The sequence below is a fragment of the Uloborus diversus genome, chromosome 5 (assembly GCF_026930045.1).
Source record: "Uloborus diversus isolate 005 chromosome 5, Udiv.v.3.1, whole genome shotgun sequence".
NCBI lineage: Eukaryota > Metazoa > Arthropoda > Arachnida > Araneae > Uloboridae > Uloborus > Uloborus diversus.
Window position 1 is genome coordinate 109,403,039 of NC_072735.1, and position 14,262 is coordinate 109,417,300.

Genomic DNA, 14,262 nt, shown 5'->3' on the forward strand with positions numbered 1-14,262 from the left:
TAATCCTTGAAAACAGAAACGCTTCTGCTCCATCCGTAGCTGACCTTATGGACTTTTCGGCCGCCAATGAAGATGAACAAGAAGAAGAGGAAACACAACTCGTCTCTTCTTTCAATACTGCAATTAAGAGCTTAATAATAGTGAAAAACTATTTTCTTTATCATAAAGACCAGGAAAAAAACTTTGCATAGTGTTCCAATCCTGGAAGATGCTGTAATGCTGTATTTACTTTGGATTCAAAGACTCATTATTACTGACTATTTTCAACCTAAACGCCCGAATTCGTTACTTAATCTGTTAGAATGATCTAAACTTGTGTGTACAATAATGTTCTTTTAGTAAAATATCGCATTTTTACATTTTATGAGCGTCATCATAGCAACCTTTATTACTATTTTTGTTTCCTTATCTGATCTTTGCTTTTTATACATTTCTCGTATTTTACGTTTTCCCATATTTTATGTTTTTGGATTTGAATTGACGTTATCCCATATTTCCCATATTTTATGTTGGATTCAGGCCTCTGAGGAACATGAAATCGGAATTTCTCTGTAGTTCAAATTCATTTCTGTTTTTAGTGAAAAATATAAATTAACTCGGTCGTATGCCACACGCAAGGTTTATTTATTGCAATTGATACCCTCGAACAATATTTTCTGGCAATGTTGACAAACTGAGAACAGCTTTATACTAGAATGATTTCGAAAAGGAAATCAGAAATTTCAAACGTTTAATGATTTTCTAATTTCATTGTTTTATGAACAGAATGGTTATTTAACTTTTTATATTGAATTCTGTATGAGTTTTAAAAATTTCTTTCTCATATGTATCTTCTTTAAAGCCAAAACGGGTCTTAAAAATGTTATTTTCAGGTTACTACTGCATTGCATGTAGAATAATGCTCCGCATTAAGTCATAACAACGTAAATCTGTTTTTTAAAAATCCTCTATATATATTGATGAATGTTTCAAAAGCCCCAACTTTCGGAAACAGTACACAAACGTTTTTAGGCTCTCCTGCAAAGTAGTGAAACTGACATACGTTAGTCTGGAGCATGTCAAATTTGATGACCAATTTCTTTGATAAAAAAGCAATTTAACCCCGTCATACCGTTACGAGTTATTTTCTAACTTACTATATTGGTATTCGTAAATAGCGAAGATCAAAAAAAAAAAAAAAAAAAAAAAAAAACATTTGCCACGACTGCAGTCGCAGGTGGTCGCAGCTAGAATGTTGTTGTTTATTTACAGGAAGGATTAAACTATTGATATATGTAAATTTTTGTCCACCGGTAGCCGCCGATAAAAGTATATTCCACAATACTTTTCATTATATTTTTAAGAAAGTAATGTTTTTTTATTTCAGGTAGATTTCAATTTTGATGAATTTTTAACTTTTAATTACGATGTAATATGCATCCTATAAATGTGAAAAACCAATCAGAAATGACTTTTATTAAATTTTAGTCCTCCTTATTGAACGAATGAATTAAAACTGAAGTATAAGGCGTACGTCCGAAAAAAGTAAAAACATATTTGTTCAACATTCTCGGCTTATTTTTGTAAAAACGAACTTTTTTTTTCAAGAAACGCTTATGGAGTAAGTTACTACAACTCAAGGGCTAAGTTATTACGGCATGAAATATTTTTTATCTGAAAACTTAAAAATGGCTATTTTTTCCGCCCTTGAACCACTGTGCGCCGCACAGTGGGGCAAGTGTACGGAGAGCTTGGACATTTCAGTAAAATCAATTTCTACTTAAAAATGTGATAATATTTTGTTATTTAAAATGTAAAGATAATCAAATACTAAGTCATTAATGCAAAATAAAATATTTAATTGACATTTAAAAACAATTTTTAAAGAAATATGGAACAGTATTTTAGCCAATTTCCATTCCATCATCTTCAAGCAAATTCTTCACTTGTTGTGCCATTTCGTGGTGCAAACTGCAAATCTTTGGACGCAAATTTGAGATAAGAGGATCAGAATTGATTAATAAATTATTAAAAACGTCTCTATTGTTATCTATTCTGGACGTTTTCCTTGAATGCAATTCCCTATACGATCGAAAATACTTATGGTTTGCCTCTTGAGCGTCTTCGGAGAGTTGACCGATTGGTACTATAGCATACTTAGCTATTTCGGGTCCGTGTATAAGTAATTTATGCACTGTAACGGGCATAAAATACCAACCATATAAATTGACATACATCTGAGCTGTCTCTTTCGTATATATTTCAAATTTTTTAAATTTAATCGTGAATCCAGATGAAATAACTTGTAAAATCGTTGAAAATCGTTTTATCATGTCAAGATTTATTCCGGTTATGGAAGCTGATAATTCTGCATTCGCAAAGAACTTTCGTGACATATTTCCGTCGTTGGATGTTCCATGACCTTGTTTTACATAATCTACCATCAACCCAAGCTTAGATTTAAAGTCGTTTTGTATTCTTGCCTTTCTTTGTTGTAACAATTCTTTGTGGACAGGTGACTTCGCACTCCACTCCTTGAAGTCAAGCCTATAAGCAATGTGTATGAGGCATTCAAAACAACGTATCCAACAATGCAGAGGTGATAAACCAAAACGAAAATGGTCTTCTTTAATTTCTTTTTTGTTCACCACACTTAAATTATTCATTTCTTTAGGTAACGCGTCGCAAATATAACAGCGCATCGAGGAAGTAGTTTCCGTTAAGTAGTTGCAAATTTTGCCATCCACCATAGTTAAATGCAATTCATAATTTATGGTAGTAGCATGATCTTGATCTACGAGTATGTATGGCTGAAGGGTATCTATTTGCGATTGCACTTTTTCTACGAAATTTGTCGCTGTTTCTTTCGTTTCCTTTGCAAATTCGAAACTTATTGGTCGACAAAATCTAGTAGAAGAAGGCTTTTCATTGATCCAAACCACCATATCTTCATCTTTCTTGATAATTTTAAGGGGGACTACACTAATAATAAATACCGTTGAGTCATCTATTTCAGTGCTAGAAGATTGTTTGTACTGCGACTGGTTGGAAGCACCGTCACATCCCCATTTTAATATCATAGTGAGGTTCTGAGGGGAGCTTTTTTCAATTTTATCAGATAACAATTTTATGAATCGGGAAGAAGTATCATCTAATAAATTTTGTAAACCTACGTTAACTCCGGAATCTGTAACTTTTACATTATCAGGATAGCACTCTTTTTTAGTAATTTGAATTTTTTTATAACTCGGATAAATGTTCCTGCCCAAATCTTTTGCATTTTTTCTGAGAGCGTCATATTGAAACCTCGTAAGTTTAGCAGTTGCATACATGGCTAACATTTTTTCATTGTAGCCAGGAATATTATTAGGTTTAGAGAGATTTTCACAAAATTCTTTTATTGTTTTAATATGCTCGGGATGGTTTTGGATAAAATTAAAAATATATACTGCCTCGTCGTCAGATTTGAGCTTTTTGTTTAAGACAAAATTAAACATTTCGTCAGAACAGTTTCTTAAATGTTCAGTTTTTCTGCGTTTTTGTCGATCGGACAAATGTTCAATCGATTTCGAGCGTAATGGAGGAGAAATAACTGTTGATGAACAAGGCACAAGTTCATAAATGAATTCTTCCAAAAAAGACAAATCCATATTCAGCCACTGTTCATTTTTCCTGAGAAACGGTTTCAAAGTTCTATTTGACGAAGACCACTTCGTTGATAAATAATTGCACCATTTTCTCAATTTATCTCTTAATTTCGTCTTTGTCGTATTTGTAATCTCAGAATCACGAATGTCAATCCATTTTTCCAGAGCCAGGTCGTAATCGGTAAAAAGAATAGAATTTGTCTTTAAAAAAATAAAAAGGTCACGGTTGGTTTTGAAACTCATCTTTCACCAGCAAGTCTATGGGGTCAAGCACCGATATCATTCAAGTTTGCTTACCAAAGCGAGCGTACACTAGAATTCGTATACACTAGAGCCATCGTAGAATTACATTGTTAAGTACAAAACTTTAGACTGCACAAAAAAACGTATTTATAGATCACCGAATAGCAATAATTGATAAGCGAAATCTTTAGAACATAAACAACAACTCTAACTAATGCCAAGACCTATTTAGAAAATATCATTAAATGAAGCATGAGCAGACGATAGATTAAAAATTAAAGTTAAATTCATTTTTTATCACAATGTTCTATTTTTTTCGTTTATGGCTGTTTATTAACAGACGATATTTTAAATTATTTTTTAATGACTTTTTACAACTTGGCATACACGAAAAAAAAATCCGAAGCGTCACTGATACTTTCGGATATTGGATAGCTGAACTCGGGGATTCTGACGATGATACTTCAGAAAAAAAATTAAATTTTTAGGCATGATAATTCCTTCAGAATTTATTTTGGATAAATCTGGTGAAGTATTAAATGGATATTTAAATTAAAAAGTGTTTACTTTTGTTAGACAACTTGCTGGACTAAAATCAAAAGTAAATAGCTTTTAATGCTCTAAAAAGTAAATAGCTTGCTGTAAGTTCTCCTAATATAGAATGTAATAAAAGAAATTAGATGTTTATTAAGGACAAACGTTTGCTTTTTGAAGAAAAACACTTTTCTTGATGTATAATATTTTGATCTTTTCAAAATATGCCTGCTCCTTGTTTTCATTTTTACTCATTTTGTGATTTGTTTTTTATTGTGTACATACAATTTATGAGAAGTATTTTTGGGAGATTATTGTGTCTTTTTCGTCTGCTGTCACTTATAACTCAAAATAGTACCGATTTTTGTAGTCCCCGAAATAAGCAAACGAAACCATGCTTCTAAGCATCTCATATGATTTTGTCCCACAGTCGACAAATGACACAATGAAACTGATTCCTCAAAGTATTTAATTGAAATAATTTGCAATAAAAAGTAAACAAACTGAAAACTGTAAACATGTTTACTTGATTAAAGTGAAAAAACCAACGTAAATAATACGTTTCGTGCAACGTTCATTTCGTATTCGTTTCGTCGTCCTCGTAGTAAAATATTTACTTATCTTTAATTTTCAATATCTTTTGAATAGGCAGGTTTTTATGCAAAAACTAAAACCGGATTATGAAAGCTGAAACTCTCTACAATGCTTGGGATATAATAGTTTTGTTAGCGATAGATGGCGATTTTCGTAATTCAAAAATACATTCAAAATACTTTGAAAATTATCTCCAAAATTTTCGTATTTTCTAAGAAACGTTTTTGGGTGTTTTTCTTATTTATTAGGAGTGCATAAAGGCCAGCACATTAAATTTGAACAGTTCTTAAAAAAGTTATCTACTGTTTACTAAATTGTCTTCTAACGAAGTAGCTAGTTAATTCTTCGAATTCAAGGTATTATCTTCGGGTAATAATGTTAAAAACTAGTACGATTAGTGGGAATATGTTCTTAGTTTATCAATACAACAGTAAAAATGCAAAACTAAATGGTTTAATTTTCCGCCCAATGTCCAAAATTAACATTAGGCTGCCCCACTGTGCGCCGGTGGGCGGTGGTGCTGCTGGTCCAAGCTGAAAAAGGAACCACAACGTCAAGGACTGTCAAATGAGAACAATAAGCAATCGTGATTGCTCAAAAAATTCATTGACACATTTAGACAATCATTTCTTGAGCTAAAATAAAATAGCTGAAAAAAGCAAACTCCTGCCAGTTTTTATGTACAAGTATAACTTAATATAATTGTCAGGTTTCAAATCTCTATTTAATGATTTTGGTACATTTTTGGCTGCGGGATCATGTATCCCTAGGGATCAAGTATCCCCAGTCTCCCCTACCGTAGCCGGTGCTAAAATTAGTCATCAATTTTTACCATGTTTTTATTAACTTGGTTTCGTTGGTATCTGTTCAGCTGGAATCTTGCAACTCAATTTTCACCTACTTCCTGTGATCAAATTCTTTTAAAATTTTGCATGTAACCTCAGACCCGATGACAATGCAATATTTCTATAGTAAAATTGATTATTTAACCATTAATTATTAGTTTATTCCAATTTAATTCTCCTTTTTTGCCTAAACAGCAAAAACGGGCTTTAAATCTATATTAAGCTTAGAGAAATTATTTTATGCTTTTTAGTTCATTTTCAAAACATGGTACATTAAAACTTTTTTATTTCGTTAAGAAAAAATAGCGCTTACTTTTAAATTTGTATTTCAAGTAACGTACAATTGTAAAGGGTGAAGAGATTCGCCGTCCCTAAAATTGGGAATTTCTGCAAAAGTTTTGCTTACAAATGAAATCTAAGAACAAAATCGAGTTTTATAAAAGTCGCAGTGAGGTACATACATCCGAATTTTATGCCAAATTTTAGGTTTAATGACAAACAATGAAAAGTGAGCTAAAATAGCCGAAAATATAAAACATGAAATAAAATCGGGAAAAGTGAAAATCACCAAATGTGCTTTTGTGTTGGTGTTGGATCATTCAATAACAAGGCAAATATAACATTTCATAGAACTTTGAGGGCAGAACGATAAGGATGGAAAGTATTTCAACCATTAAAACTAAACAGATGGGAACAAATCGCACAGATTGTTATACAAGGTAAAAAAAAAAAAAATTAATTCGAATTCTGAAATTTTGAATTCATATTATGTGTTTCGCAATCACGAGTTTCAACAGGACCCTACTCATAGGAGTTATTGTTTTCAGAAACGGCTCCGTCCCCCCAAGCCTGCCCCTCCTCCTGGACAGTTACGTGTGTATAGTTGTGTGTGCGTATAGACCTGTGTGTACGCTCGTAAGTGTGTGTGTATGTGTGTGAAGATGTGTGTGAGTCTGCGAGCGTGCATGTGTGTAGGACATGGACGCCACCGACCAGGAGAAACGGGTTCCGAGGGACAGTGCTCAGGACGGGAGGAGCCGCGCCTGCAGAGGACGGTGGGCGGTGGTGCTGCAGAGGGCCCTGGTCCAAGCTGAAAAAGGAACCGGACATCAAAGACGGTCAAGTGAGAACAATGAGCAATGTAAAAAAAAAAAAAAACGGTAAATAGTATTTTAATTTTTTGAATTCATGATAATCCTGGTCTTTTAAAAATTCAGAAATTTAATTATTTTCGAAGTTATTTAGGGGGACCAGCCACTATGGCAATAGAAGGATTTGAGATTACCGATGACAATTATGACGCAGCATTTAAACTCCTCGAAGAGCGTTTTGGATCGAAGTATCTTATAATTCAAGGACATTTTAACAAACTGTTGAATTTGATTCCTTTGTATAAACTGAATGACATTTTCAAATCAAGAAAACTGCATAATGAAATAGAAACAAACTAGTCGACCCGTGCGGAACTCCGCACTGTGCTTCTAATTGTTTCATAAGGCATTTCACTCTTTAAAAATTTCAAAGAAAGAAAATTATGAAGAAGAATAAAAAAAAAGTAAAATAAACGCACAAAAGAAGGCATGTAATTTGAAAACATCAGCAACAAAACTTCGTTAAATACAATGTTGTGATAATGTGATCATCGCTAACTTTTTGGTTATACGTATTTTCAATGCAAACATAGATATCATTAAAAGTGTGACTGAATGATTCGTGAAAAAGCAGTAATTGTGCATGTGAAAAAACGGGTTCTGGCAAATACAGTTCTGCCTATGTGAGTCTCTGACGGAAAAAAAAAAGAGACATTAAAGAGATATTTATTGGTACCGTAAAGTGGGGCTACTTGAGCCTCCAGGGGCTACTTGAACCCATGAGAAAAAAGTGTTTAAAATCTGTCTTGATTCTAAAAAACTCAATGTATAGACTTAAAAAGCTTTCTCCATGACAGGTAGCAGTACTAGGTAGAGGCTGGAGCATGAAACAAAGTTCGTGCTATTCCCGCCTTTTTCTGATTGAGGTTATGACTGCAAGTTGTCTGAACAGTTGTTTTCAGTGTCTGCAAACTTTCACTTGTAAGTTCATAGAAACAGCTGATATTATCAAGGTCAAGATCATTTTATGTTTGCATTCGATTTCTTAATTAAGTAACCGTATTTTAAGGTTATAGCTATATAATGGACACAGTAACTAATATAAGTTAGTAAAAGTGCACTGGTTGCCTTAAAATGGGGCTACTTGAACCCAGCGTTCAAACACCCCCAAACCACATTTCATCACTAAATTATGTTAAGTAAGGAGTTTAGTTACTATTTATACTCGTTTATTTGCACAGATCTGGGGATAAAAAGAATCCGAAAGTAAAAGAGGAACTATTGAAGTAGGAAATAATGCGGATTATTAAGAGGAAAAATTTCAATTGTGTCCACATTCAATTAATTCCGGAAAAATGCCTTAGAGAGTGGCATCAGCCCATTTTGACTAAAGTATATCAACTCTAAAAAGGAAATTAAAAGATCGTTAACAAAACAACAAGCATGGGTATCCTGTAGTATTTAGAAGCGAGGTAGAGCAAAAATCCACCCAAGCCAATAAACTGAGGAGTTTTTATTCTTTCTAATGTTTAAATAATGAGCATTTCAATTGGTTTTTAGCAGCTGTACGTAGATTATATTTCTATTTGAGAAATTATGTTTGTTTAAAAATATGTTTTATGTATATGTTGATTTTACATTAATTTACATAAAAAATTGCAATTTATATAAATAGTTTGCTCACTAGAATGAACGTTTTCAGTTTTGTTTTCAAAATCATTGGTCCTTCTTGATACCACCACCTGTTTTATAGTTTTTTGTAACGGATTTGCTGAGTGGGACCAAGTAGTCCTAGCGCGGGACTACTTGAACCCAATTTTTAAAAATAGAAAAAAAAATATAAATAGTTAAAATTGTTGTTCAAAAAAGGCTTTAGATGGTAGTGGATGATCTGGAAAATTGTAAAAACAAGGTTATCAGTTTACATTATGGGTATAACAAAGCATTCAGTTTAAAACTCGCAAAAAGTATGACATTTCGGGTCCAAGTAGCCCCACTTTACGGTACGGATTCGAACTGGCTCCATTATGATTATCAGCACGACACTCCAACCAACCGAGCAATTGCGCTTTCCCTTTCGAATGCTATTCATTGAAGCAATGTCTAATGAAAAACAGCAAAAAAGCTTTTCGCAAAAAAAAAAGAAAAAAACCATGTGTCTATGTTTTGTCATTAGCCAGCATGATACGCTTAAAAATTATTCGCAAAACATTGATTTTTATTAAGGAATGAGAAAGATCTCGCGTAGCGATTTAAACAAACATTCTGAAGAAATAATACATTAGGTTGAAAATAATTTTTTTATTTGAAAATTGATACAATTTCGCATAGCCGGCTGCTTTAACCGTTACGGCTAGAGTGCCAGCACATTAACACTTAAAATTATGTGTAGGTGTGTATGTGTAGGAGTGTGTGTATGTATGTGTGTGTGTGTGTTTGTGTATAGGTGGGTGTATGTATGCGCGTGTGTGTAGGTGGGTGTATGAATGCGCGTGTGTGTAGGTGGGTGTATGTTTGCGCGTGTGTGTAGGTGGGTGTATGTATGCGCGTGTGTGTAGGTGGGTGTATGTATGCGCGTGTGTGTAGGTGGGTGTATGTATGTGCGTGTCTGTAGGACATGGACGCAACCTGAAGACTGTTTTCGCTAGAGGAGCAGCATCGTGAGGCCGGTCGACGGTGGTGCTGTAGAGGTAGAAGAGGTAAAATAAAATTATAGGAATTCAAAACATTCAAATGAGAACAATAAGCAATGTGATTGCTCAAAATTACTTTGTTATGAACTGAAAAATAGCAATGGAACAGTGAAGATGCTGTTCAGTCTTTGTATCTTTTTGAACTATAAACTCTTTTCAGATCTTTCAAGAACTGATCTGTGATTATTCAAATTGCACTTTAAAATTTGAACTTTAATAATTATTTTAGGATTGCTTTTTTAACTGAGAACTTCTTAAACTTTTGTATTTTATTTTTCATGATTCCTTTAATTTTTAATTTAGTTCATCATGCAGATTTTTGATTTGACATCTTGTGTTAACATGATAATTACTGATCACATGACTTCATTGAATTTTTAAATGTCATAACTTCGCATTATTACTGTAAAAGATGAGTGGTAAATATTAGTACATATTTGGTAAAGATATACTTTAATTGGTATATCAATTTAGTAATGTCTTGTATAGCAAATGATATAATTAGTAAATTTTGTTAGTGAACTCGTTAAAGAGTTCAGGTGAGGAGTGTGAAGCGAAACTTATGGTTTCTTTCTTTTTTTTTTTTTTGAATGATTTGATTCGCTTCCCTTTTATTTTTTGTATTTCGTCATTTTTAAGCCACTCCCCTTTGGGTTCAGTTGTATGTTTGCTTTGGTAGTGAGAATATCGTCTGTATTCGTTAAGGCATGCGTCTAATCCTTTTTGTTTTGATATGTTTCGATATTAATTAGCTATAGACTTCATTAATAAACTTATTTTAATTAATGGTATGACTTCAGTACCAATTTGGAACCACATTCGTTTTCAGGCGTGAGTGATCCTGACATCAAAATAAATACTTTTATTGCTTTTGGTTTTATATAAATTGCTTTGCTTAATTGAGTTAAATTCTTTTTTTCTGCCGAGAAGGAGGTTTTTTTTTTTTGTATTTGCAATGAGGATTTTAATTTAAAACATTTTTTTTTCTGGGTGAAGCGGAATGATCATTTTTATGTTAATTGCGCTGCGTATTTGTGTTAAATTCTTTTTCTAGGAAGGGCGCAGTATTTTCCACTTGCTTTAGATATAATGTGGTTTTAGTTACGTTCTTTTTCTTCGAACGAAAGGGCGAGAGAGCGGGGTTTTTATGAAAACGAATTAATTAAAAAGATCGGATCGCTAATTGATTGGAGTTCGCTGCGCTTGCTAATCGGCTGGGCTTCGGTAGTTTGGTGAGATAGGCGGTAAAAAATGGCGTTGGTGTATTATTTGACACTTTCAAGCAACTGTTAATGTAATTTAATGCTTTTTATTTCTTTGGAGGAGTATTTTAAATTGCAATGGAATTTGTGCTTTTTTTAATGGTGTGTGCGGGAAGAGGGGATTTTCACGCATTCAAGGGAACTTCCATAAACTCTTAGCATGGTCATTGCCGTGCAGGTACAGCTATTCAAGAATAAAGGGGCGACGCATCTGGCAGTGTGTATCTTACACATACTATATTAAGCTATTTTCGATCCCCTCATTTCTAAAAAAAATTTCGATTACGTGCTTGAAATTTTGTACGTCTAATAGAGCTCCATAGAGCAAATATAATCCTGAATTTCATGAACATACATCTTTTAGTTTCGGAATTATTAAAATCTGAAAAGTCATTTTGTATCAACACTTACTCATCAAAATGGTAACGTACTTCCAAGTGACTCACGGTATCGAGATAGTTTTTTCACATGCACATATAAGAGAAAAAATCTAAAAAGTCATAAAACTCCACTAATTTACAAAAGAACTACAGCATTTTTTATGAGCATCACACTTTGCGCAGCGGGTTCAAAATGTTTCGCCAAACAAACCGAAACAAAATTGCTTGTTAAACTTTGAAATAAAAATTCAATGTTTAATTTTCATGCAACTTTTCGTACTCACAACTTCATATTTCTCAAAGTGACCATCCCCCTAAAATGCTAGTCTGTATCCGTCCCTGGTTAAATCAGTGATTAGTGGGGTAACTGCTTTGTGCTTTCTAATGATTTATTTCGTCTTCCTTTTAGACAATAAGAGCGTTTCTCAATCTTTTTTCACCCACGGAACGGCAGAAGACTTTGAAAAAAAAAAAAAAAAAAAAATCACGGACGCGGGTGCAGTTTTACCTTTTTCTTACCTCTTTTATCAAAAAAAAAAAAAAAAAAAAAAAAAAAAACAATCCGACTCGCAAACAGTTAAAAATTTGTAAACAAAGTTTGCGGACTAGTCATTTTTTCTAAAATTAATTAACTGATTAATTAATTAAACTGTACTTCGTGAAAGTTGATCCAATAACATTTAATGTGAAGACAATTATTGTTATGAAAACACCATAATAAACAAACATTTGCGAAAATTATAAAAAAAATATGAAAATATTAACCCAAGTTCACGAAAAAATGTCGTACAGGATAAAATATTATAATTATTATTGGATGCGTAAGATTCTTTTTTTTTTGAGGACAGGTCAAATTTTTTTGGCACACGATAGGGAATATTTTTCCTGTGTTTATTTTTCTTTTTATGCTAAATAGCTTCTTATGAATTGCGTGCGACGTTTCTTTCATTAAGTTTGGAAATGAAAGGATTCCTAAATCAAGCTTTTAATATCTGATTTATCATAATTCATTGAGATCTAACGTCAAAATTAAAAGGCAATCATTTTGAAGTAGGTTTTAAAGAATGCAGTTAAGTGATTGTTTTATAGCTGCCAGATTTATATATAGCAATGACAGAATAGTTTTTAAAAAAAATCTAGCAGTGCTTATATCTGCTTCAGGAAATAGATTTCAGTTAACAATGTAATTTGTTTGACCTTCTGTTTTATCACGGGACAGATAACGCTCAGTTTTTCGCTTTCATTATTCTCTTAAAATGGGAGTAACTGTGTAGACAAGCTCCACATTTGTTGGCTCTTTTGCTTGTTCACAAAATTCATGCCCTAAGCACCATGGAAGTTACTCAACTCCTATTGGGGCCAATCCTCGCCCCCTTCATCTTGGGACTAACAACAATCGTTTTACTGTACTGGTAATTCCTTCTTTTTTCTTTTCTATTTTAATGTTTCTTTGCCGAGGATTTAACTTTACTTTTGGTTTCGTTGTTGTTATTTATCATTTTGCAAGAATTGTAATGATTAAGCTTTTTAAAATCATCCTGAAAACGACGCTTTATTTTTCTGTCAATGTTCTTTCGATACTCAACAGGGTAGACACATCAGTGAATGAACACTTGAGCGGTGTTTAATTTTTAAAAGTTCATGACATCGTTTCAAACTGTAGCATATGACACATGTCAGAAAAGAGATTTTAATGGATATCTGTTACTATTTGAAAATAATTGATGAAATAAAATTTTTTTAGCACACCATGTTTTTAAAATGAACTAAAATGTATAAAATAATTTCTCCTTCATGTAGATTTAAAGTCCCATACAGATTCATAATTTCTTGCAGATTGTCTTCATTATTTGTGATTGTGAGTTTTTAATAGCTATCAAAATACTTCTGAGCTTTAAAAAGAAAAATTGGAACTCACGCAGCTGACAATTCATGCAATTATAATTTAATTAACATTTTTATCGCTCTACAAATATTTTCAACTGAGTTGTAAGTTTTCTTATTGACAGCTAGCCTTTGCATTTATAGTTATATAGTACATGCGCCCAATGTTTTTCCTTTTAAAGCTTGCAAGTATTTTGATAGCTATTAAAAACACAATTATAAATTTTCCAGACAATCTGTAAGAAATTTTGAAACTGTATGGGGCTTTAAATATACAATAAACTTAGACATATTATTTTATAATTTTTAGTGCACTTTAAAATAATGGTATATTAATTTTTTTTTAATTTCATTAATTAGTTTCTCCGTTTTAGTATTGTGTGTCTGAAATGTTTCGATCGATTTTAACTACTTCGATCAGGCTATGACAGAGACGGTTAAATTCACGATAACGAAGAACGGTAAACTTATTCAGTCGATAAAGTTAATTTAAACAATAAACTGCTCAATAAATAAGATTGTAACCCTTAAAACATTTAACTTTATTTGCATATCTATGTGCAACATAAGTTCAATGGTAAAATAAATAGTCGAGAAAAAAACATTAACTGCAAAATGTATTGCTATCAGTTGTAACCTAATTTTTTTATTGGGCAACTGTATCACAAGCATTGTTTTTTAACATTTTAAAAATTTTCAACTTTTTTTTAAAGTATAAAGTGATTACATTTAGACCTGCAATAAACGAGGCGGTTAGTTGAATCAACCTTTCGAAAAAAACTCCGATCAACTAGTTGACTGGCATTTTTCGTTGCGTTTCACGCAGAGGCAACTTACAAGTAAACATACCCAAGTGTCACAGTTCTCGACTATTCACTAAGTAAAATAAATAGTCGAGAAAAAAACATTAACTGCAAAATGTATTGCTGTCAGTTATAACCTATTTTTTTTATTGGGCAACTGTATCACAAGCATTGTTTTTTAACATTTTAAAAATTTTCAACTTTTTTTTAAAGTATAAAGTGATTACATTTAGACCTGCAATACACGAGGCGGTTAGTTGAATCAACCTTTCGAAAAAAACTGCCAATCAACTAGTTGACGGGCATT

The 14,262-nt window shown here is 32.6% G+C and overlaps 1 protein-coding gene across 1 annotated transcript in view; it reads left to right on the plus strand.

Annotated features, from left to right (window-relative positions):
* Positions 1-12,529: 12,529 nt before the first annotated feature.
* LOC129222876 (cytochrome P450 3A2-like) overlaps positions 12,530-14,262 on the plus strand; it is a 45,132-nt gene continuing 43,399 nt past the window's right edge. Inside the window, exon 1 of the mRNA XM_054857435.1 lies at positions 12,530-12,680. Within this exon, the coding sequence (XP_054713410.1) occupies positions 12,601-12,680 (80 nt within the window). The 5' untranslated portion in view covers positions 12,530-12,600. The remainder of the gene's footprint in view (positions 12,681-14,262) is intronic.